Genomic DNA, 22,021 nt, shown 5'->3' on the forward strand with positions numbered 1-22,021 from the left:
AATAAAGAAATAACACACACACTCAAGCATTAACAGAAATATTGCAATCATAAGTTATCTGAGAATCAGAAAATTCAACAATGTTGTGTAGTCTTTAAATCATCCATCAACCTGATTCCAAAAGACTCAAAGATACTCAATTTGGGTTTTGATTAAAACATTGATTGCATGCCATTAGTTTTTTGAACAATATATTGTAAGCAAATATAGTTTTGGCACCCATTTGTTTTGTGCTCATAGGAATGATACATCTTTACTTGTTACCAAGATTATTAATAGTATTGGCTTTTTAAACGAGTTAATTATTTCAAAATTGGAAATAGTATTCTACTATATTTTATGGGACAATAATTGTGCAACTAAGCAAAGCCATAACATTATTGTGATTGTTTTACCTGAGAAAATAATTTATGTGCTACAACAAACCAAACTAATAAAAACAAACTAAGAGAGATATAATTAAATTGTCTATTTTGTCTTTACAAAGAATATTCCTGAGGAAAATCGAACCAGAAAATGATAAATTAAACTCATATCTTAACCACCTAAAACACATTTCTTTGACCACCTTAACAAGTGCCCTCTAAAATTGATTCCCAAATTAGACTATTTACATAATACAGTTTGGCACTGTCCTATAAATGTGGACTAGTTAGTTAAATTTATAATGACTTAACCTAACCTCTAAACATAATAAATAAACAATCAAGAGTTACAGGTAGGCTATAAATAAAGTAAAAATGGCAAAGATTGACCAAATAGGCAATTGTATGCTTTAAGACGTTTTATGCGTCCTAAACGTTTTAAGAGTGGTTGTTGATAAAACATATTTCTAAAACACTAATTCTGACAGAAAGAGCACCAAACCAAAGTTGGTAACAATTTTAGGGAAATTAAAATCTGTATTGGTTCAACCCTTAAAAGTTTGTTAAATTAATTACGGTTAATTTTGTTAATCTCTTTGTTTACACATTCTCATTCTGATACTAAAAAATAAGCATGCAATAAAATAAAGTTTTTTTTACTGCATTTGTACATGCTGAATAAAGGTATTTTTATTTAACAAATGAAGTTAAGGACGTACATATATTCCCTTACATGTTGAAAACATGCTTGCCATTATTCTAAAACTCATAATCAATTGATAATTATTTTGATTCTAAATCCATTATAATCTCCAAACAAAAAAATACAGGATTATTTATTTATAAAACTGCCGATGCATCAAATATGAACAGAAGCAAGTGTACAAGTTAACATTGAATTATTGCTACAAATTTACAATTTATCACAAATTTGCACATATCATTTGCTCCAGCATCTTAGCTGTCTAAAACCCATACAAAAATCTAAAATGTGTAATTAAAAACTACATTTCATGGGACCGTTAACTAGACCAGGAGCAAATGGGTTCTAATAAAAATTGGTGCTTAATATTAAGATTGCTCTAATATTGCGTGTCTGTTAAACGTTTAGATTATGATATGACAAAGTTTTTGTATTTATTACCTTGTGTATGCTTTATAGCTCAGTGATTCATAGTTTATGATAAAGATTAAAAATGATTATGAAAATTTAGTAATTTTTAACCCTTTGTCACCCAAACTAAACTAGATATCGCTTAGGTGAAAAAACGAGTTAGATGACCTTTAGTTGGAGCAGGTTACTTCATAATTTCCAAAGCTAAAAATATAAAATTGCTGATTTTGGAGCATCTGTTCTCTATCATTTATTGTTTTGGAAAAAAATTACATAACTAATTTGAACAATTCAGGTTTGTAAATTTATTTTGGATTATTTTACATTGTAGTAAGGCTGACTAAATAATACAAACCTAATTTTCAACCGTACAACTAAATTTTAGAGACTCAACTTTACGTAAATACTAATTTCAATAATTTAAACATAATTTGAACGCTGTTAAAGCATACAAAAGGTAAGAACGTTCCTAAACTACATATTGAAATACAATGACATATATTTAAAATACAATTTCAAACCATTAAAGTTCGTTGTAAGATTCAAGTCTGCTTTGGTTTTCATAATAGTCGCTTGTACAAGAATTTTATACGAATATAAAAGTGTAAAAAGCTGTATGAAATCAACTGTTTCATTACTATAGTGATGAGAAAACGGAAGGCAGCGTTGACAGTTTGTGCTTGGTGTTGGATTGTGTTGGTACGAGGGAAGAAGATGAAGTTAGCTACAGTTGGAACCAGGACTTGAAACTGACGAATCCACTGGTAACAGAGCTACCAACATTGCCACTAGCACTGCCAGTATTGCCAACACCCCCACTGCCCCTGCCCGAACTGTTTCCTCATTTCTTTTCTGTAACATATAGTTAGAGTCAACTATGTAAAATAAATTAAGTTGTCTACAAGTTCCCTTAAAAAGTTTTGGACTTGGTGCCAGTGTGTGGTTTTTCTGATATAGTTACAACTCCTTGAATTTGAGACATAATTCCAGCAATAAGTAAACTCATTGTTGCCCTTTTAATTGTAATCGATGAAAAAATAATATTAATATCAGTAGCATTACAGTGACTTCAGCAATCATAATTCACTTTTTATTCATTCAAAACTTGAAAAATAAACAATTACAAAGGGCAAATTCAAATAACAATAACTATAAGTTTACACATGAACAAATTAATTAATTGAGTAAGGCCTAAATTTATTAGACCAAAGTATAAAGGGGTATTTTAATCCTATTGCAGATAATTGGTGTGAACCAAAAAATTCCCTGGAATTAATAAATTCTGGGTGATATGACTTAACATTTCTTGTCAATATTTCCTCAATTATCAATATTCCTGGTAGCCTAATTTTACGCCACAATAGGTGCGCTACAGTATATAAATGAATAAGACAGCATACAGTAGTATTAACTTGACTGAGTACACCCACCTGACTGCTATGTGGTGGCAGCGGCAATGACATGGACCTGACTACCCTTACTGCAGTTGTACACTTGGCCAGGAGAGAACGGCTCTGACCTGGGGTGCGAGTCTGCGTGTAACACTATAACAAACACAATCACTCAATATTCAACATCAATATATTGTGTCCTCTCTGCAACTCAAACCTTTCTTGGTTGAAACTGCGATCAGTGTCCCTGAAATTTTTTTACGTGTTAAGCTTTGTGTTTCTTGCATCAGATGGAGTCTTTCCAATTCAGTTAAACCTGCTATCCTTAAAACAAACTGTAAAATCAAGGCCCTTGTGCTCAATGTTACTTCCTTATTCTTAAATAATAAGGAATGGGTATGTAGATAACTTGCCCATGATGAGAGTTCCAGGCACAGGCTTTATAGCACAAAGGTGTACAACAGCATTAACCTTATATTTCAGCCCTTCAAGGAGGCTTCTTCAGAAGAAAGTATAGTAAAATCACCTATAACTTCTTAGTAAATAATCACCAATCAGTTAGTGAGTGACTAAGTCATTCGTATCAGTATATCACCAAACAGAAATTGTTGAGTCCTTTATCTGGAGTGATCTTGCATTACTTCTTAATCTCATGCAGAGGTATACTTACCATAATGACGTAAAATATTTGATACAATAATATTTGAAAATCTCATCCTGCAAACAAGACATGGGTGTTATGAACCCATGTTGTGTCATTGAGAAATTCATAACAGTAAAAAAACCTTCTTCCAAAAAGGCGGTTACTTTTCCTCTCATCGAGTTCCATGAAAAATTGTGTACTTCAACCAGCGATCTGTTAAACATTTTTTGCTGTACAATGCTATGAGAAAGTCACTGTAGCATGTTCTTAGAAGGTGTTAATTAGTTTTCTACTTTCAACATACAAGAAGTTTACCTCTGCCTGAGGAAAGTTTGACATCGGCAGGGATGTACTTGGAGAGCCGCACCAGGGGGAGGGGGAGGTATCCGTTGATGAGGGGCATCACATCCAACGTTACAGACTGTCTCTCTCCCGCTTCTACGTTGATAACACCTGGAACAGAAATATAAAATATAAAGCTATGTAAGACTAAAGACCGATGCTTGAATAGCGATCTATGCAGCTTAAGATGGTGTTTCAATCATGGTAAACAGAGGTTATGCATGGCTTGGTTTGAGATGGAACACCAAGTTTTTCTTTCTTCTTCTTCTTCAAGAGAAATTGTTAAAATGTGGAACTATGTTTTAAAGAAAATATCAAAATTATCTGTTGCTGCATAAATTTTGCTCTACTGCTTTTGCTTGGATTGTAGCGAAAATAGAGGAGAGAGAATAAGGAAATTAGAGAATTATGGAGGACAAGTGTACAGGTGTAGAGAGTAGAGGCTAGGAATTCTTATAGGATTAAGTTCTGGTAACATTTTAAAAATAAACAACTGTGCATAGAGTTATTGCAATTGGAAAGATTTTAGAAATAGGTATAAAAATTATTTCCAATTCCGGTTTTACAGATGCTTTACACACAATGTGGCCATAAAACACAAGCATTTGTAGATCACCTTTATCCTTTTACGACACTATATTAGGCCCAAGCAACGGTATTCTGTCCCAAACCACAAATTAGTTCATCTAGCTGACCCCCAGTCCCCAGTTCAAACAGACCATAAAATATTGATGTGATGTAGATCAGGGCAAATTTATTTTTACAACACTTTTAGCCTACTGGTGCAAAATTATCAAACACTTACTTACAATAACATACTAAGAAGACACTTGGTAGTTAGCGTCTCTGACTTCTACGCGAAAGAAAGGAGTTCCTTCCCAATCAAATCCAAAAAAATTAAATGGAGTAAATGGTTTCCTTAAGGGTTTGTCATACCTTTGGAAATGCCACTAGCGTAGTCAATACCACTAACTAGACGCCGTACACACCTGCGGTGTTGGCGCAGATGGCCCACATGGTCTGGTCAGCGAGCACCTCGTACATCAGACTAGTATCACTGCTGGCGCACACTCTCTGTACACTGATGTGCAGGTGACAGACGGTGCTGGCGCGACAAAACTCACTGTCCTTAGTCGGTTCCACTCGAGCTTCCACGATGAACAGCGTCTGCGAAATACATCACTGCTTGCTGACCAAGTTTATGAACATAGGAGCTGATATTGTATTGAGTTATGGATTTGTTTTTAATTAAAAAAAAACTATTATCTTTGTTTGAACCTGCTTGAAAATTGGTGAGTGGTAATAATAGCTAAAATGGTTATAGTAATAATTCATCTTTTACTCATAATTTTGCTGGTTTATCAGAGAAAATCAGTAGTTCATATTTGGGTTTTTGTTTTCGTTGTAACTAACTCACCTAGCTGGTTAGTAACTGTAGAATGTATACATTTTGTTTTGTTTTAACAAGTGTTTTAAAAATTTTACGAACTCTTTCTGAACTTACCGCTCAGACTGTAAGACCTGTCAGACTGTTCATATTTTTCTTGGAGGGAAAACATCAAATTAATTGTCTTGTGAAAGATCTAGCAAAAAACACAAGGGTCTAGGTTATTACGATTGTGTCAGAATAACAAGCTTACCTGGATGGCAAAGTAAATCCATCTGGCACAAGAAACGCAAAATTTTACATTTTACAAAAAAATTAGTATATTGACAGCAATTTCAATTTCAACTTTTCAACTAAGGAAGGTTTGAGTTAGTGGTAGAGTTGTCTTCAGGCCTAATTCATACTATACCATTTATATCAAATTATATGTTCATATTAGAATACTATTCTTTCTACAACTTAAACCCATAATGATTGAAAATACTGTCAGGACAGTGCAATGTTCTAATGTTTGTGTACAGTGTAAAGTTGTGTGTCTCTTGTGCCAGATTGGACTCTTTTCCATTTGGGCAAGCGTGGCATCCTCACAAAAAGATTGTATTGTGTGACCTTTTTCTGTGCTAACAATTGCCTGGTACTAATTTATATGGTGAGTTAGTTGTGCATCTAGATCCATTCCTTCTTAGTTAATGTGTTTTCTTACCTTGTAGTTAATGATGTCAAAAGGGCACTTGTAGGTGATGTGGGGGGAGTTGTCAGGTGTGAGAGGTTTGTACTGTACAGTAAACTCAGTGCGTATCGGAGGAGTACTCGGAGAGTCGTCAGGCTGTAGCTCCCACATAAACGCTACTCGCTTGTCAGAGCTAACAAACTGTCAAAACAATCAGTCAAACTGACAACTTACGATCAATACCAAAGTTGGGGTTTAATAAATTACATAAAAATGTACATATCACTTGTATAATTATAATTTATTCATGGCCCTCTCTTGATGGATCATCTTTAGAAGCTCAATCAAAATTTTATATTTCAGTTCGCTAGGTCTGAAAATATTATTTCAATTTTTTAAAGAGACTATCCTTTGGACCCAGTGAAACTAGTGAATTTAAGAAAGTCAAAAATATATGATTTAGTAGCTTTTAAGTTTAGAGGGTTCAAAAATAGGAATAGTTGCGCCTCTCATATTGAAGGCATTTGAGTACACGCTTAGACCAGGCGCATTCCTTGCTTAGGTAATGCTGTGCTTATTTCCTTATGTGATGTAACTTTTTTATTTGTGTAACTTATTATAATCAAAATTTCTTGTTGTTCTGTGTTATAGATTCAATTTGACCAACAAAAAACCATTCAATCCTAAGAGATTTTACAAACTAACATTTGTCAAAGCCAGGTGCTTAACTTACCAGCCGTTGGCCTTCCGTGGGGTTGTGAGAGACAAGTTGGACGGGGCAGGTGGAAGTAGCGACCAACTGAGGTTGAGACAGTTGTAACAGTCGGTCACTCAACCCCACCACAGACACGTGTATGAACTTGTGTAGGTAGGCAGTATGGAGCCTAGACACTGTGAGGAACGGAGGTTGAAACTGTAGCAGGAGAGGTTTCTCATCCTCTACCCATGGACACCTCAGGGTGATCTGTAAATAAATCATTTAAATAATGTTTCACAATCAGCATTGATTTATACTACGGCTCAAGTTGAGACAGATAAAGAATGCATATTTAAAATATTTGCTGCCGACAACTCCGATTGGAGTCATGCCATACTGGCAGAGGTTCTGTATGACTCCGGTCAGAGTGACAGTACAGCTTTATAAAGATTGATCTACTGTAAACTCTGCATTGATAGAGATCGACTAAACTATGTCAACCTGTTGTGCCGGTCCAATATTAAATTTTAGTTGCATTCATTTTTGGTTTCCGTTACTAGCGCTCCTAGCTAGACAGAAAACGTATGAGAAGATCGCGCAGTTGAATGGTCTTGATTTAGCTCTTCAGAAAAGGAGGTATATAAAAAGACAACTTCCAATGAACAGTAGATACTTTTTTTTAAGTTGCTTTTCTAGAGCAAGTGCCTTACGGTATATGTGATTGAACTTATTCATATTATAAACCTGCTGTCCATAGTCCAAATGGGAAGGCAATAATATAAAGAGGAAAGACTGAAGATTTTTATCAATTTTATATACCAGTACCTGTTTAAATATTTTATGTAGGTAAATTATTGAATGGTGCCCATTAAAAAAAAACTTTCTGTAATTGGTGAATTTTAGGGGTCTGCGGTACAGAAAATTTAAGGTCGGTACGGTTCGTTTCACGGTACAAAATCGGTACGGTACGCGGCTACCCGTATTTTTGCGGTTTTCTTCTCAGAACTGTATCCAAACCATTATTTTTAACTTTAATACATAGACATTACTATGAAAATGAATAGTATCCTACATTCATGGTTTTCTAACAACAATTACTGTACCACATATTATTAAAACAAAACCTTTTACTACTACGAGGATTGTGTCAAGAAAAATCACAGTTGAGATAAAGGCTTTACCTATTTTACTCTGAGATACTTTGAATAGCCATGATAAAGTAGTTTAAAAATAGGATGAGAGTTTTTATGAACAAACATGTTTGAAACAAATTTTATTGACAAGATAATTTCACAAAACTGATAAATTATTTCCAACCAACACAATGTCTAGTTGTTTTTTTTTTATTTTAAAAACATATAAAAGCATTCAGTAGAAGACAGTGTAGTTTTGCCAGCTGTTCACAGCAGATGACAATGAAAAACTGGAGGTTATGATGAAGTAATGGCAAAGACCATTTTTTTTATCAGCTTCAAAACTAGTTAAGTTATAAGATGGATACAATTCTTGCAAAGTTTTTTTCTGAAACTAAAATTTGGATTATCACAGAGTAAGATTTGATGTTGGGCAATTAGACTTTATAACTGTGTAAAAGGTGTGTATCCCTGAATTTATAAATTGGATTCCACACTTATTCACTGCCAAACATAATTCAGTAGAACCTTGATGAACCGAGAATTACACTAGCCTACATAACTTCATTACCCCAAGTAACATACCAAGATAATTTTTATAATTGTATTTGAATCGTATAATCTTAGTTTGTTAAAAATGGATTGTATGTTCAACAATAATTGCAGTCCATTATTGTTAAGCAGTATGGTCCTAAATTATTGTTTTTGATTTTGAAACATCACAGTTCATTTGACAAAATTATAGTTGAAGCAGCTCAATGTCAAGTCACGCACGCTTGCTTGTGCAATAGTTTGTTTACATGCTTTCTCCAGACCACGGGGGAGGGGAGGGTCTGATAAGCCGTCTATTGTTCAGCCCCAAGAAGGTCCGACCCTCATTAGTGCTGCTCGGCTGCACTCAGTGGGGAACCCAATACCACAAATCAATCTTTTAAATGAATACAAATATTTGGTAATAATTGTTTTATTAATATTCACCTTGAAATTTCAATAAATTTGGTGTAAAATTTGACAAAAATCTGCCATTTGGACCGATTATTTATACAATACCAAATACCAATAAAGTAGTACCGTACATTCATTGGTAATTAAATAATAGGTAAAAATTTACCGATTTTCGTCAAGTTTTACCCCCTGCTGTGCGCTATGTCACAAAAGCTGATAACGACATGGGTGATTAGTAACCATGGCAACTTGTTGAATGCGTGATGAAGGGAAACCCAAGAAATAGAAGAACAAAGAGAAAGAATGACGTTGTTATCTTTATACCCTTTTTACAATTTCCGTTATTGTTATCTTTATGTAAGATTTTATGATTTTGTTTTATAGGTTTATAAAATAATTCTTTTTAACTACGGGAATATCAATTTATAATTTATCAACGTGCTTCTCTTCTGAATCAGCAATACCGGATGCATAATAAAGGTCAATGGCCTAAAATATCACGATTGTGCAATATTGTATTTTGATGTTGAAATTAAAATTACGACAAAAGTTTGTATATATCCATGGTCGTCAATAGAAAGATAAAATATCCATAACAAATATTTAATTTATAAAATAAGATTGTAGATTTGTTACAAGTTTAATATGTAGCCATAAACAGTTTTATGGCAGTAGGCAATGGCCAGCGGCAAATTCAATATTCACAAAAATACTGATTAAGTTAGAGATAACATTACACAGTCATCATAAAACTATTATTTTTATGATAAAACAGAATTGGGGAAAGTCGTAAAGAAATAAAAGTGATAAAACTCAACAGTTCTTGGAAGTACTTCAATACAACAATTATTGTCGTGATAAAATGTTAATGGATTTGGGACTGCTAATGGGTTTTTTATTGCATCATCACGCTAGTAATAAAGTATGAAGATCGTAAACAAACATCTGATAAGACTTTTATGTGCTCGGAACCAACTGCCGTTGACTACGATAGTAAACTGAAAGTAATTTATTATTATAATAGGCTGTACCGAACCGAATTTGTACCGTGTAAAATGCTGTACCGAACCGATGACGGTAATTAAACTTGTACCGTACCGACTTTTTCGGTGCACCGCAGACCCCTAGTGAATTTTCTTCAAAGATCTTCCTATGAAGTATAGTTTGGACATATTTATCTTACACATCATACGTCCTATAATTCAACAAATCTGCAATCAAAACTCCTGTCTATTTACAGAAATAATAATTTTAAAAAATATGAAATTCCTACAGTACAATATGTCTGGGACCTTGGTCCATAGAGCAGTGTATGAAAACTCACAATATTAGTCCACTGTGCGATTTGTTGGATAGGCTATAAATTAGCCTTGGAGGTTAACCAAAAAACTTTAATACTGACCACATGGTCTATAGGCGAGCTGTCCCGCTGCGGCGCCAACTCAGCAAAAACTATGATAGGCAACTCTAGCGTCTTGAACGGAGGTGCCGCAGGTAAAGCAATGTCCAGTTGTCTACTTGGCGTATCAGTCTCTGTCAGCTGCAGTGTCAAGCCTGCCGTGGTGTGCAAACGAAGAACGGAGCTCTACGAACACATTGCAAACATCAACAAAATCCTGGGGAAAACAATTTATCTTGCGAAGTAAAAAAACCTATAACAACCGATATAGTGCTAACTTAGGTTGTTAGGGCCTACTTTTTAAAAGATAAACCAAGTGGCTGATTAGGATTTTTAAAGGTGATAAAGTTCAGTTAGGTTACCTGAGAAAGTTAAGAGTCCAGGGGCTAATAGAGACATAATAACAAAACAAGTCATAAAACAAAGCATTCGTCCTAATATAGTAATTCTCTAAAGAGTAGGTTGAAGGAGAGACAAATAAGGGAAAAATTAGCCCCAGGAGTCTAAGCTAGTTACGCTATCCTCTTTTTCTAATAAATGGTTACATTTTTACTTAGCGTTCTTTGATGTAAGGTAAAGGAATGGGGAATTGCTAAAACAATAATTAATTGTTGATCAGTGATGTGTGTGTCTGTGAACATCGCATTCAACTTGAGGAACTTGAGTAATTTTTGTTTGATTTTGATGAAATTTAGTTTGAAGGGTAAGGCAAGATAAACTTGAATGAATTCGTGAACTAGCGTGATCGGACGATGGTAACAGGTTTTTACGGGGGGTTTTATGGGGTAAAAATTGGGTTTTCTCATTTTTGACCATCAAAACACAAAATTACCCAATTTCTCTCTAGACCATTTTAAAGAGCTTAAAAAGACAAATAATTTAGTATATTGAAGTGTTTTTGTGTGGTTATTGGTTACGGAAATAATTCAACAATTTTCAAATTTAAAATTCCCATGTTATTCTTATGGAGAATATTGTAAAATGTTATATTTTGCTTGTTTATGGATTTATTTTGATCAAACTTGGCAAATTTATTTATTTTATACTAAGCTATTAATATTTTACTAAAAAACACACTTTTTATTAGCCTCCCTGTAGCAACAAACCTAGGTACTCGTTTAACTTAATGTTATTTAAATAGATTTAATTGTATATCAATTCAGGCAAATGGAAATTTGCTTAGTCTGCAGGTTTGCTGCGGCGGGGGTATTGTTGTTTATGTTTATACAGTCCACTCTTGGTAATTCAAACACTTGATAATTCAAAACTTTCGATAATTCAAAATGAAGGCTCAGTCCATAGAGAATCTCTCAATATTTCAAATTTTTACCATGCATTTTGATACACTCGGTATTTCAAAGTCCAAATAGAGGGCAGGTCAATTTGTAACACGCAGTAATTCGAAGTTTCGTCGGAAAAACACTCTATAATTCAAAGTTACTCAGTAATTCGAAGTTTCGTCGGTTAACACTCTATAATTCGAAGTCATGCTGTAATTTGAAGTTTTGTCGAAAAAACACTCTATAAATCAAAGTCACACAGTAATTCGAAGTTTAGTCGGCAAAACACTCTATAATTCGAAGTGATCTCTTCCTGTTATAACAGGAAACTATACAGTACAGTACATCCTGTTCCCATGGTAGGCTAGTGTTGGACGTTTTGATGTTTGTTTAGTTAGAGCAGTAGTCAGAGTTAGTTCGCTGACTTGTTTTTCTAAGTTGGCAATCCGATCTCTATATTGCGCGACATCTCCTTGAGCACAAACGTCGAAATATATAGCGCTAAATAACAGATTTCTTTGCAACTACAGTAACTGAAAAATAAGCTGTTGATTGTTAAAAGTGTACTAAAATACGGTATGATGTTTTATTCGTTGTAACGTGCTGTACCTTTGTATGTATTAAACAAATGAACTCTCTGTAATTCGAATGGTTTATTTTTCTCCCGATAAATCGAACTCTTGATAATTCAAAACTCTTGATAATTCAAATTTATATGCTTGGCCCACCAATTTCGAATTATCAAGAGTCTACTGTACCTATCAGTAGGGATTCTTTTAAAACAAGAATTATATTTGACACTGTTCAATGTAAAGCCTACTCAATGACTAAAGACAATTTGAATTGAACAGAACAAGTCACTCATTCAATTTAATTCACCAGATTCTTGGGATTCATCTATACTTTTAACTACAAGCCTTAATACTTACATGAGGTATGTGTCTGCTGCCTGTGTGTATGTTGACGACTAGTGTTTGAGGAAGTCCTGCCAAGAGATCCTTTTCTCCTTTGATCAGTCTTGTGGTTATTGGCATGTCGACTACCTCGTATTTTAACCTTGGCTTGATGCAATCTGATAAAAACTCCAACCCAGGCAAGCCCACACATAACTGGCACAGTTTAAACATTCCTGGCTGTTCAGTCTGTAAAATAGAAAATTTCAACTCTTACATGACTTTCAACAGAGGGAGTTTTCCTCGCAATACCTACAACCTTTTTTTAGATAGCTTGCCATACTGCTTGGAGTGAGCTGTGGACCTTTCTCGGACAAAAATCAAGTTTCTTAGGAAAGAAGTGCCAACATCTTCTGCAGTGACAGAAAAATCATAAACATCTGCATATGTATACAAACTTGAACGAATAGTGGTTTTGGCATCTGGGGGAAATCAAAATAAAAAAGTAAACCAGACCCAAGTCTAGATCTCCCCATGCCATCTACAGTAATAACTTCTTACCTATAGGAGAAATTTGTTAAAAATAAAAATATAAGTTTGTTTACCAGGTTCTCATAACTAAAAGCTCAGGAATAACCGTGACCTCTAAAAAAAATAAGTAAATTTGTTCAGATCAATTCATTGTCCAAAACATTTTTTTATTTTAAAATAAGGTACAAGTCAGTATGTTAAAATGAATTGCCGCGAGATAAATACTTAGTAATTATAAAATTCATACTCCCAACTTACAATTCCTGCCAGAGCAATTTCTTGGTGAAAAAGCAAAAAGCTTAGGTGGTGAGATAAAAAGAGAGTGGATCTTACCTTTGCTCTCAGAACTATTTCATTCTTCCCAGGTTTCAAGGTAACACTTGTAGTTTTCAAGGAATGAGTGTAATCGGCTCTCGCTATGGTGACTATTTTGGTAGGCCTCAGTTGACTGTCTTGCCGCCTGTTAAATTATATACAGTATTAAAAATATGATTGCAAGAAACAAGTTTTCTATATCAATCATATCAAGATTGTGTGAAATTTCACCTTTAGCTTATTGAGGGCTTTTTACATATAGTAGAGGAAATGCATAATGCTTGAACCCAGATGGGACTCGAGTACTAAATCCCATAAAGAGCCATGGGGAAAGAGGCTGGAACATTTATAAGATGACTTAACTTTTATAATACCACATGTCTTGTGTCCCAACAAATCACGGTACTTATGATCACATATCACTTCAAAATGTGGTTCACAAAAGCACCCCTTGTCTAGCTTTGAATAAATCAGATGGGATGAATGAAGGACGTATCACTCCCTAAAAAGTATTGTTTAAGCTACTAAAGGTTAAGACAATCATTTTTAACAGTTTAGACGAGGGTCGAGTCTCGAGGTTTGCAATGAGCCTACTATTGTACTACAAGATTTGAAAAAGAAATGGAAAATGTACTAGTTTCTATTTAGGTCTCAGTTTTAATTTTTTACCATCTTTTCCAATATTTGAATTTTCAAACTCGGCTCTCTTCTGAGGTCTGCATTACGCTGAATTTGTGGGACTGTATCAACTCTTGTCACAGTTCATGGAAATAGTAAGAATTCCTACATAACTTACAACTTCTGAGTGTGTAAGCTAGCAACAAACCTTAAACAAGCTGATTTCTGGAAGCGTGTCGCAACATTGGCTTGAGCTAAGCTCTTGTCTTGCTTGTAATCAAATTTCTCCACCAAGGGTGCTTTCTGCGATGTCGACTTAAGTTCTTCAAAATCCACCCTTAAACGATTGAATACATTTTTACTTAAGCTTTATAGTAAAATTAAAATATATACTTACTTATTTTTGATAGGCCTATTTAATCTTTTTAATAATATTATATAGTAGTTTAAACATTTTGCAATACTGGATTTATGGAGTTTGGCCAATATTTTAGTAATATACTAAGGCTACAGATATTTTTAAAAGGTTTGGCCATAATTGTTTTGAAAGAGTCCCAAAACGCAGGAGATAGAGACACTCAAACTGCAAAAATTAAAAATAAATCCATGTGTTTTTATGGTTGAAAATTTTCCATTCATGTTTCCAGATTCAATGTTTCCACGTTGGGTACCAAACCCAGTTAGAGTTAATTAAGCAATCTTGGGGTTTAAACAACAAACATTACATAAAATCCAAATAAATGTTTACCAAGAAACCAGTTTATCCGGTTTACTCTCCCCAGTATCTTCCTTGGCTGTTTTCTTGGTAATGTTGGGCTCTTTCTTGGAAGGCTCAGTGGCTATCTGAATGTACGGACAGGCGATGTCACCTGGTAAGTTACTTCGTAACACCACAGTCGCCTCCACCACATCCTCCATCTCCAGGACTTGCACTCTGATGCTCGACAGTGCAAAACTCTCGGAGAATCTGCACGTCCATTGTGGCTCTGTGAAAAAAATACAGTTGTAAATATTTCAGAAATCGTTGTTTGTACCATTGTAACTGATGTACAGTAATGAAATAATAAAGGATTCATTCATTCATTCAAATGGATATATTGGGAATATTTCATTTACAATGTAGATGTGGATGGTTGTATAGTCCAGGTAGGTTTAGATATGTTATCGTTTTTGTTTCTCTAGTAGTATTAGCACATGCCCCTAGGTTCTTTACAAACTCTGTAAACAAACCAATGATTCAGGGCTTATGGTACATCTAGTAGAAGTATATGAGTAGCGACTTCTAAAGTTCCATAAAGTCTGATATCTAAAAACATTCACTGTGTTTCTTAATTTAAAATGCACATGCTCTGTGGCTGTTATGGCAGTATGTACTCCTAAAGACAATTCACCTTAGTTGTAGTACGATATTAAATACCACATTTACCTGACTTGTGATCTTCTAATAACCGTTTCATTTCATCAAAATAAAACATTCTTGTTTCTAAATCTAAATGAGTCGTTGAAGCAATGGAAGCACATGTCTTGCAATACCTACAAAAAGTTACACATTATTAGACTCAAAGAGATATTTGACCAATTATTTTTTTCTTAGTAAAAATAAGATATTAACATAGGACACTAACTCTTACATAAGTTTAGATTTATGAAATAGGACAAAAGTTTAAGCATGTCAACAATACCTTTTACAGTCTTTCAGTTCTCGGTAGCAGGAAGCCAGTTCGATCCTAGTTTGAGCAGCCAGTTGATGCCAACCGTCCTCAACATAACAGTGTAAAGAGTTCCTCAGAAACATTGAGGCCGAGTTCAAGTCACCTAACTTTTTGTAGAAACTTGAAAGATTTTTACCGATGTCATGGGCACAACGGGCCCGACCAATGAGCTTGTATGTGCTGATCGCTAGCTCTGATAGTTCCTGAAATACAGAAAAGAGGATATTTTCTAATAGTTGTTTAGCCTCCGGATTACTGTATTATACTTAAAGTGGTTTACAATACCTGCATATAGTAATACTTTGTTGCTGTTTTGGCAATTAGTTAGTTAGTCCAGACTTTACTTCAGCCCGGTCACAATAATTTCTGTCAATGTCCCTTCGTGTGTTTCGTGTTTTTTGTAAACAAGTGTCCGTTCTATGTTATCCTGTGTCGTATATGTTTTATTTATTGAACTCTGTTAACGACATTAGAATATTTGAAGTGAATACCTTGAGGCCTGATGATGGTTCAGAGGAACTGAAACTAGTTGCCAAAACAGCAACAAAGGATTAGGCTACCATATGCAGGTATTGTTAACCATTTTAAGTAAAAGAGGATATGTTTAGAGATATTTCAGCCTACTATTTTACAACAAGCCTTAAATAAAAATAAAAATCTGATGACAACTAGATTTATTCTTTGTTTTAAATTCATTTTTGGTGATGGTGAGTTAATGTTGTTCAAAGGTTTATTGCTGACATTTTCCATCACGATGGTAAATACAATACACAACGTTTCAGGATCTGGAATCTGATCCCGTCCTAAGGTGAAAAACTTATCCAACACATTACAACTAAAACCAGATCCCGAAACATTGTGTATTGTTTTTTACCATCGTGATGGAAAATGTCCGCAATGAACCTTTGAACAACTAGATTTAGCCTGAAATAGAAAAACAATAGGCCTATATGAAAATTCATAATTCCATATACAGTATTAATGTACTTATTAATGTACCCACAGTAAAAATAAAGAAATATACACATTTTTTTATATAACGAACAACAATATTGACCTTGACGGTTAATCAAAGTTGTATATACTATACTTGGAAACCAAATAACACAGATTATGGGATGATACCACAAACCAACAGTCTACTACTAAATTGTATAAGTTATATGTTTGTTATGGTATAACACAATGTTCGTACCAGGTACTGCTTCTTGAAGGCTTCCTTGGAGGAGAGAGCTTGCCGTAGTCTTGCAGCCGCGGTGTTGGTTGGAGTGTCCCCGATGCCAGCGGACAGCAGCACCACAGTGTGCAAGTGTTCTCCTGTGATCTCAACACCTGGCATCAGTCCACACAGCTGACCCAGCTCTGTCAGCTGTTACAACAAAAAATGACATTACATCAACAACAAACTCTTTAACTAAAGGAGCTAGTAGTTCAGGCTCTGATGTATTGAAATTGTGATAAAGTTTGAAAACTAAACTGATACTGACCTTGTCCCTAGCGTAGGCCCAGAGTGTGGCTGTGAAGAGAGAATAAGCGGCGACTTGACTTGTGTCGTTGAACCTGGCACAAGTATCCAGCACCTATATTACAATGATATTTGACTTATATTAATCTCATGGTAATAAACAGTAAACAAGAGAATATTAAACAAACTATGATGACAATATACAGTAACATATATTCCCTAATATAAATAAATATGTTTCTCAGCAAAGATAACATTCCCTGTTTTCTCATTTAACATTTAATCAGTCTTACAAACCTGAGTCATTGTAGAAAAGGAGGATAGCAGCTAGCTTACATGGAGAAATGTAGGTAGGCCATAGAATATACATGGTCAATTCTCTATCACTTACTCTACACTTGATAAAGTCCCCCAAGAGACAAAATATTGTCTGTTCAGTGTCTCTATGGCCTACCTACACTTCTTCATGTAAGCTAGCTGAATCTTCATTATTCTATAATTCAAAATACTGGCCTAAAGCCTTTCCTTGAACAAAACAATCCATAGTCATTGTAAGTTTAAAATTATGTAACCAATCAAAGCAATGTATCACTTTGGCAGACATTAACAGGCATTTATTTAAACAACCTTTATCTGCTGATATATGTGGCTATTTGAAAATTAGCTTAGGTAAACGAATATGTTTTTTATTACATTCTCTAGTATAACAATCATACTGTATAGTCTAGAGTAAAAAGTTTCAACTCGTAAAAATAACCTATTAAGTAGACAATAACATTATATTTCAGTAAGAATTGAAATACCTCAAGACAACAAAGGAAGATCCAAGAGGCGACGGCGCCCTCTGGACTATCCACCTCGAGAATGCGTAGCTCGTTGATGCAGTTGTGAAGGAACGGTAAACATCGCTGGGCTATCTGTGATGCAAATAATGTTAAGTGTTAGAAAACTTTTAAAAAAATCACATAGGCTACTAAGGAGTGTTTTTGCACACCGTTTAATTTTAACACCTAATAGTTAAAGAGTTCAGAATAAGGAGTTATTTTTTGCTTATCGGTTAGGCTAAGTTTAGTATTATTTTTGGTAGGCTAATTTAACAAACCCCTTTAAGTGCAAGACAATCGAGAGTCAGCTGTGTTTAAAATATACATAAACAGATTTGTAATACACTTGCCTCCCAAGGTTTACAAGTAGCCATGAGTATTGAGCACTGCCGAGAGAAAAGATAACTTCGGAACTGCAACAACGAGATGTCGCTCTGTTGAATCTTCTTTCTCGCTTCCACGTCTATTGTCTTTGACAAGCTGAGGCCAGGCCATTGGTCTATTGCTGCTTGAAACCCACTCAGCCACTTCGGTGTGTCTGTGATGATAACATTTCCGTTATTAAAATGTTAGAGGATGGTAACAAGTTGTGGTTGGATAAAATATATTGAGAGTAAATTGACTGACCTTTCATTGGACCAATAAAAAACATTGCTTTGAGAAAATGGAGGAATCTAAGGTGTGTTTATAAGTGGTATTTATAAGAGTAACTATTCAAAACTAAAAATTGGTTCCTATTTTAAAAGCTTCTAGCGAAATGCATTCCCAGATATTTTATATTTTAGATTATTTAAGGTTAAATTTAAGTTAAATCATGTACCGTGCTCTAAAGTAGATTTCTCAAATAATTGAGCATTAGGCTAGAATCTTTGTCTTTTAAATAATGTATATAAGCTTGTGTAAACAAATCTGACTAAAATACAACAAAAAGTAGACTCAATTAAGCCTTTGTAGATATATCCTTCTTTTTTTGTAAAAACTAGGTTTCAAAAATTAAAATTCCAAAACAACACTATCGTACAAAAATAAAATTAGTAGGCCTACAGTTTTTATACGAACCTCCCAAATTAGAGTTTAAAACAAACTGAGTGAAAAGTGCATCCAACTCATCGTATTGAACAAGAGCTTCTTCATATACTCCAAGCATCTCCAGCACAAATGCAAGTTCTTCCTGTAATGAAATGTAATGATTGATTAATTATGGAATAAATTAATAATAGGCCTAACTAATCTACAGAGTAGATGTTGTTCTCAAATATGTCAGAAAAACCCTTATAGCCAGCCAATAATATTGTCAGGATAGCGGAGTCGTTATCTACCTTCAAATCTGAGGGTCTTGGTTTGATCTCAGGCAAGACTTATTTTGGACCCAAATGCCTTTTCATTGGACTATCTATTTCTAACTTAAGGTTTACATTAGATAGTTAACAAGACCAAGGATTAGACAGTTTCCTTTCAGAAAACTTAAATTAATTGCCCTCCAGGCGCAGAAAAACACAAAATAAAATGAAATATATATAAATATCTATCATGACAGAGCAAATTTACAATTTACAATACAACAGAGTCTAGGCTTAGGTGAGGGGGGAAGAGTGCTGTTTGATATTTTAATACATGAGGCCAATACAGCACCAGCGACTTAAGGTTGATTGTTTAAGTGGCAGTAATTTTTTTTTTCTAAATAGTCTAAACTTTCATAAACAGTAATAGTTATGTCATAATATGCATTTCAATTTTTTATGCCAATACCTGTAAGAGAAAATACTGGCAAAAACTCCACCCAGGTTGGTTTCTCTTCTCCCGCTGTTCTCGCACAATCTCTTCAAACCGCAGCAATGCTCTATCGTACGCAAACAACAAGAGTAACCTGAAGTTTACTAGCAACCCTCTCCATGACCCTGCGGATCTCGACTCTGACTTTAACGGGTTGATTACTGATAAACACCTGCAACATAGTTTTATAAATTAATCAGACATCAAATTGATTCATTCACTATCAACAAATTACAAGTTTGATTTGTCACATGTTTTAAAACTGGCAGAACTTGACTTGTATGAATCAAGGACACTAAAAATTTATTAAAACACTAAATTTGTTGATATGGAAAAGAAATTGTCTGCATGATCATATATAGCACAAAAATGTTTCTCCTGGGAGTTAAACATCCGAGTATAATGGTTTAGCTGTCAATTACCTACCTATTTCAGATGTGATCAGAGGTTTACTACAATATTATCAATAAAAATTTTTAAAAAGGAAAAAATTTGCAGCCGGAGCACTTTGTAATTTTGGGATTTAATTTGTTAGGCCTACCTTCCAAACAAAATTGATGGACCTGTCAATTATGTAGTCCACGATATTTTTATGTTTTAAAAACATATTATATTTATATTTGTTTTTATGTTTTTTTATGTGATTCAAGACAAAAAGGAAGAAGGTTGGACGTTGCATCCAGATAAATTCATATAGTAATTGGCCTTCATCATCGACTCTCTGGTAAGTTAGGGGAAACAGGTGATAACAAATAAACAAGAGAATACTATAAATTGTGATTCCCACCTGTCTGCATGTTTTGAGCCAAAATCGCTTCTTATCTTGTCTAATACAGTAGTTCTTGGAATCAGTTTATTGCTTCGCCGGAAATCATAAGTCTCCACAAGCACAATCATCCAATCACTAATGTTATTTTGATTCAGTATCTTCATCCAAGACTCAATGCCCTCCTTGCCAGTTGATTTGTATGTTTCAACATCCTGTACAAATTAACATAATAATACCTACTTAAAGTGATTAGACCTAGGTCTATTTTTTCTGGGTGGAAATGCTTTTATGAGTTATTTTTAAAATCTTAGCAAGATATCAATGATCTGAAGAATCTACAGGTGCAGTAAAGTGGATCTTTTAGAGGTCGTTCTTGGTAGGAAGAGAGTAGGTAGGACCTACATTTTATACATGTAAATTCCATATGGCGGCAAATCAAAAACAATATTCTTAGCAATCAATTTTAAGATCTGAATAGTTTTCAAACAAATAGTTTTATTATTTAGTTAAGCCATTGACTATACACAAAGCATAGGTTCAGTAATTTTAAAGTGAATTGTTTTAACTTGGTTACTGAACCAATAGGTAGGCCTATTGTTTAATCAAACCTAAGTTTTTTACACATAGATTTACACTTTCCATTCTAAGTAATTTTTAAAAATACCGGTATGCTAATGCCTAGGCTACTTACAGGACATTGTGTCCAATAGGTATGGAAGATTGGCTGGTGAATAAGACGATAATCTCCCTCTTTTGGCAGGATATCTTTGCTGAATGGCACAAATGTTGCAGGAACATGTACAGATTTGATTATCCGACCATAGGAACGTCTCCATTCAGTTGGCTCTTGAGGCAGAGCTGAAGTTAGAAGTGGTTCCAAATTTTTAAATAGATCTTTGTCTCCTGAAACTAAAAGAGAAATTTAACCTAACTTATACTTTGATAACGATTTCTCATGGATTTATTTCTCGAGTGACAGCCTACTGTTCTTAGTCACTTAAATTTATAGGCCTCAGAGTTAGGTAATGTGAGAAGGACAAATGGGTGGAAAAGGATTTTAATCTGTCTTGAGATATGAATGTGAATTTGTGTGCTTCGTTTGCCGACTTATGAAGTCGCTGGCTATTAACTAAAGCATAATTTGTGCACATTTAAACATAGGCCACAAAAGTATTAAACCTTAATGAAACAAACATTAAATTATTGTTTGAAAGAGTAGGCCTATAGTAATATGAGCAATTTCTTGAGATTTCTTCAAGAACCTAGTCAAATTAAACCAGTATTGACCAGATCATGTGAGGGAACAATTAGGCATAACTTAAGGCCGGCTACACACAGAACCGGGTGGGGCGGGGCGCGACAGGGCATTTTGCCCCAGGGCGTCTTGTGCGACGGGAATTGCACAGGCTCTTATGGAGCACCACACACAGGACCGGGCGAGGCAGGGCAAGTCAAAAAGACGCCCCTGGGCGCCCGCAGGGCAAAATGCGAAGCTCTCCAAAATTATGCCCCGAGGCAAGTCGATGCCGGGCAGAACTTTCTGCGCATGCGCGGTCATGTGATTTATTCCTTTTCGGGCAAATTTTGATAAGGATTATTTTACAACCGATAAAATTTACATATAAGACTGTACAGTAACAATTTATACACACCCTTTGATACGACTAGATACAAGTCGTAGTGAAGTAGTGATATTACTACAGTGGTTGGATAAATAATAATTTATCTTGGTATTGATAACTGAGGAAATACAGG

The 22,021-nt window shown here is 34.6% G+C and overlaps 1 protein-coding gene across 1 annotated transcript; it reads right to left on the reverse strand.

Moving 5' to 3' along the window:
* Positions 1-1,232: 1,232 nt before the first annotated feature.
* Positions 1,233-21,824, reverse strand: LOC128993045 (trafficking protein particle complex subunit 10-like). The gene is made up of 22 exons (XM_054416798.1): positions 21,608-21,824; positions 20,958-21,169; positions 20,285-20,478; positions 19,474-19,669; positions 18,784-18,895; positions 18,075-18,262; positions 17,704-17,817; positions 16,923-17,015; positions 16,631-16,804; positions 15,406-15,638; positions 15,150-15,256; positions 14,472-14,709; positions 13,932-14,060; positions 13,124-13,250; positions 12,296-12,508; positions 10,090-10,272; positions 6,646-6,876; positions 5,946-6,113; positions 4,845-5,022; positions 3,829-3,966; positions 2,910-3,023; positions 1,233-2,331 (listed from the first exon to the last, which is right to left on the reverse strand). Exons 1-21 carry the CDS (start codon positions 21,822-21,824, stop codon positions 2,917-2,919), a joined length of 3,552 nt encoding a protein of 1,183 aa, XP_054272773.1. The 3' UTR covers positions 1,233-2,331; positions 2,910-2,916.
* Positions 21,825-22,021: the final 197 nt, after the last annotated feature.

The sequence above is a fragment of the Macrosteles quadrilineatus genome, unplaced genomic scaffold, assembly GCF_028750875.1.
Source record: "Macrosteles quadrilineatus isolate MER2022 unplaced genomic scaffold, UCM_ALF_1.0 Scaffold_4__1_contigs__length_99947679, whole genome shotgun sequence".
In the NCBI taxonomy this organism is placed as follows: domain Eukaryota; kingdom Metazoa; phylum Arthropoda; class Insecta; order Hemiptera; family Cicadellidae; genus Macrosteles; species Macrosteles quadrilineatus.

Coding starts and splice junctions, on each gene's coding strand:
- LOC128993045 (XM_054416798.1), bottom strand. CDS start 21,824: ATGACCGCGCATGCGCAGAAAGTTCTGCCCGGCATCGACTTGCCTCGG. Junction 15,639..16,630: donor CCTTCAAGAAGCAGTACCTG/GTACGAACATTG, acceptor TCTGTATTTCAG/GAACTATCAGAGCTAGCGAT. Junction 12,509..13,123: donor AAATAGTTCTGAGAGCAAAG/GTAAGATCCACT, acceptor TCTATTTTACAG/ACTGAACAGCCAGGAATGTT.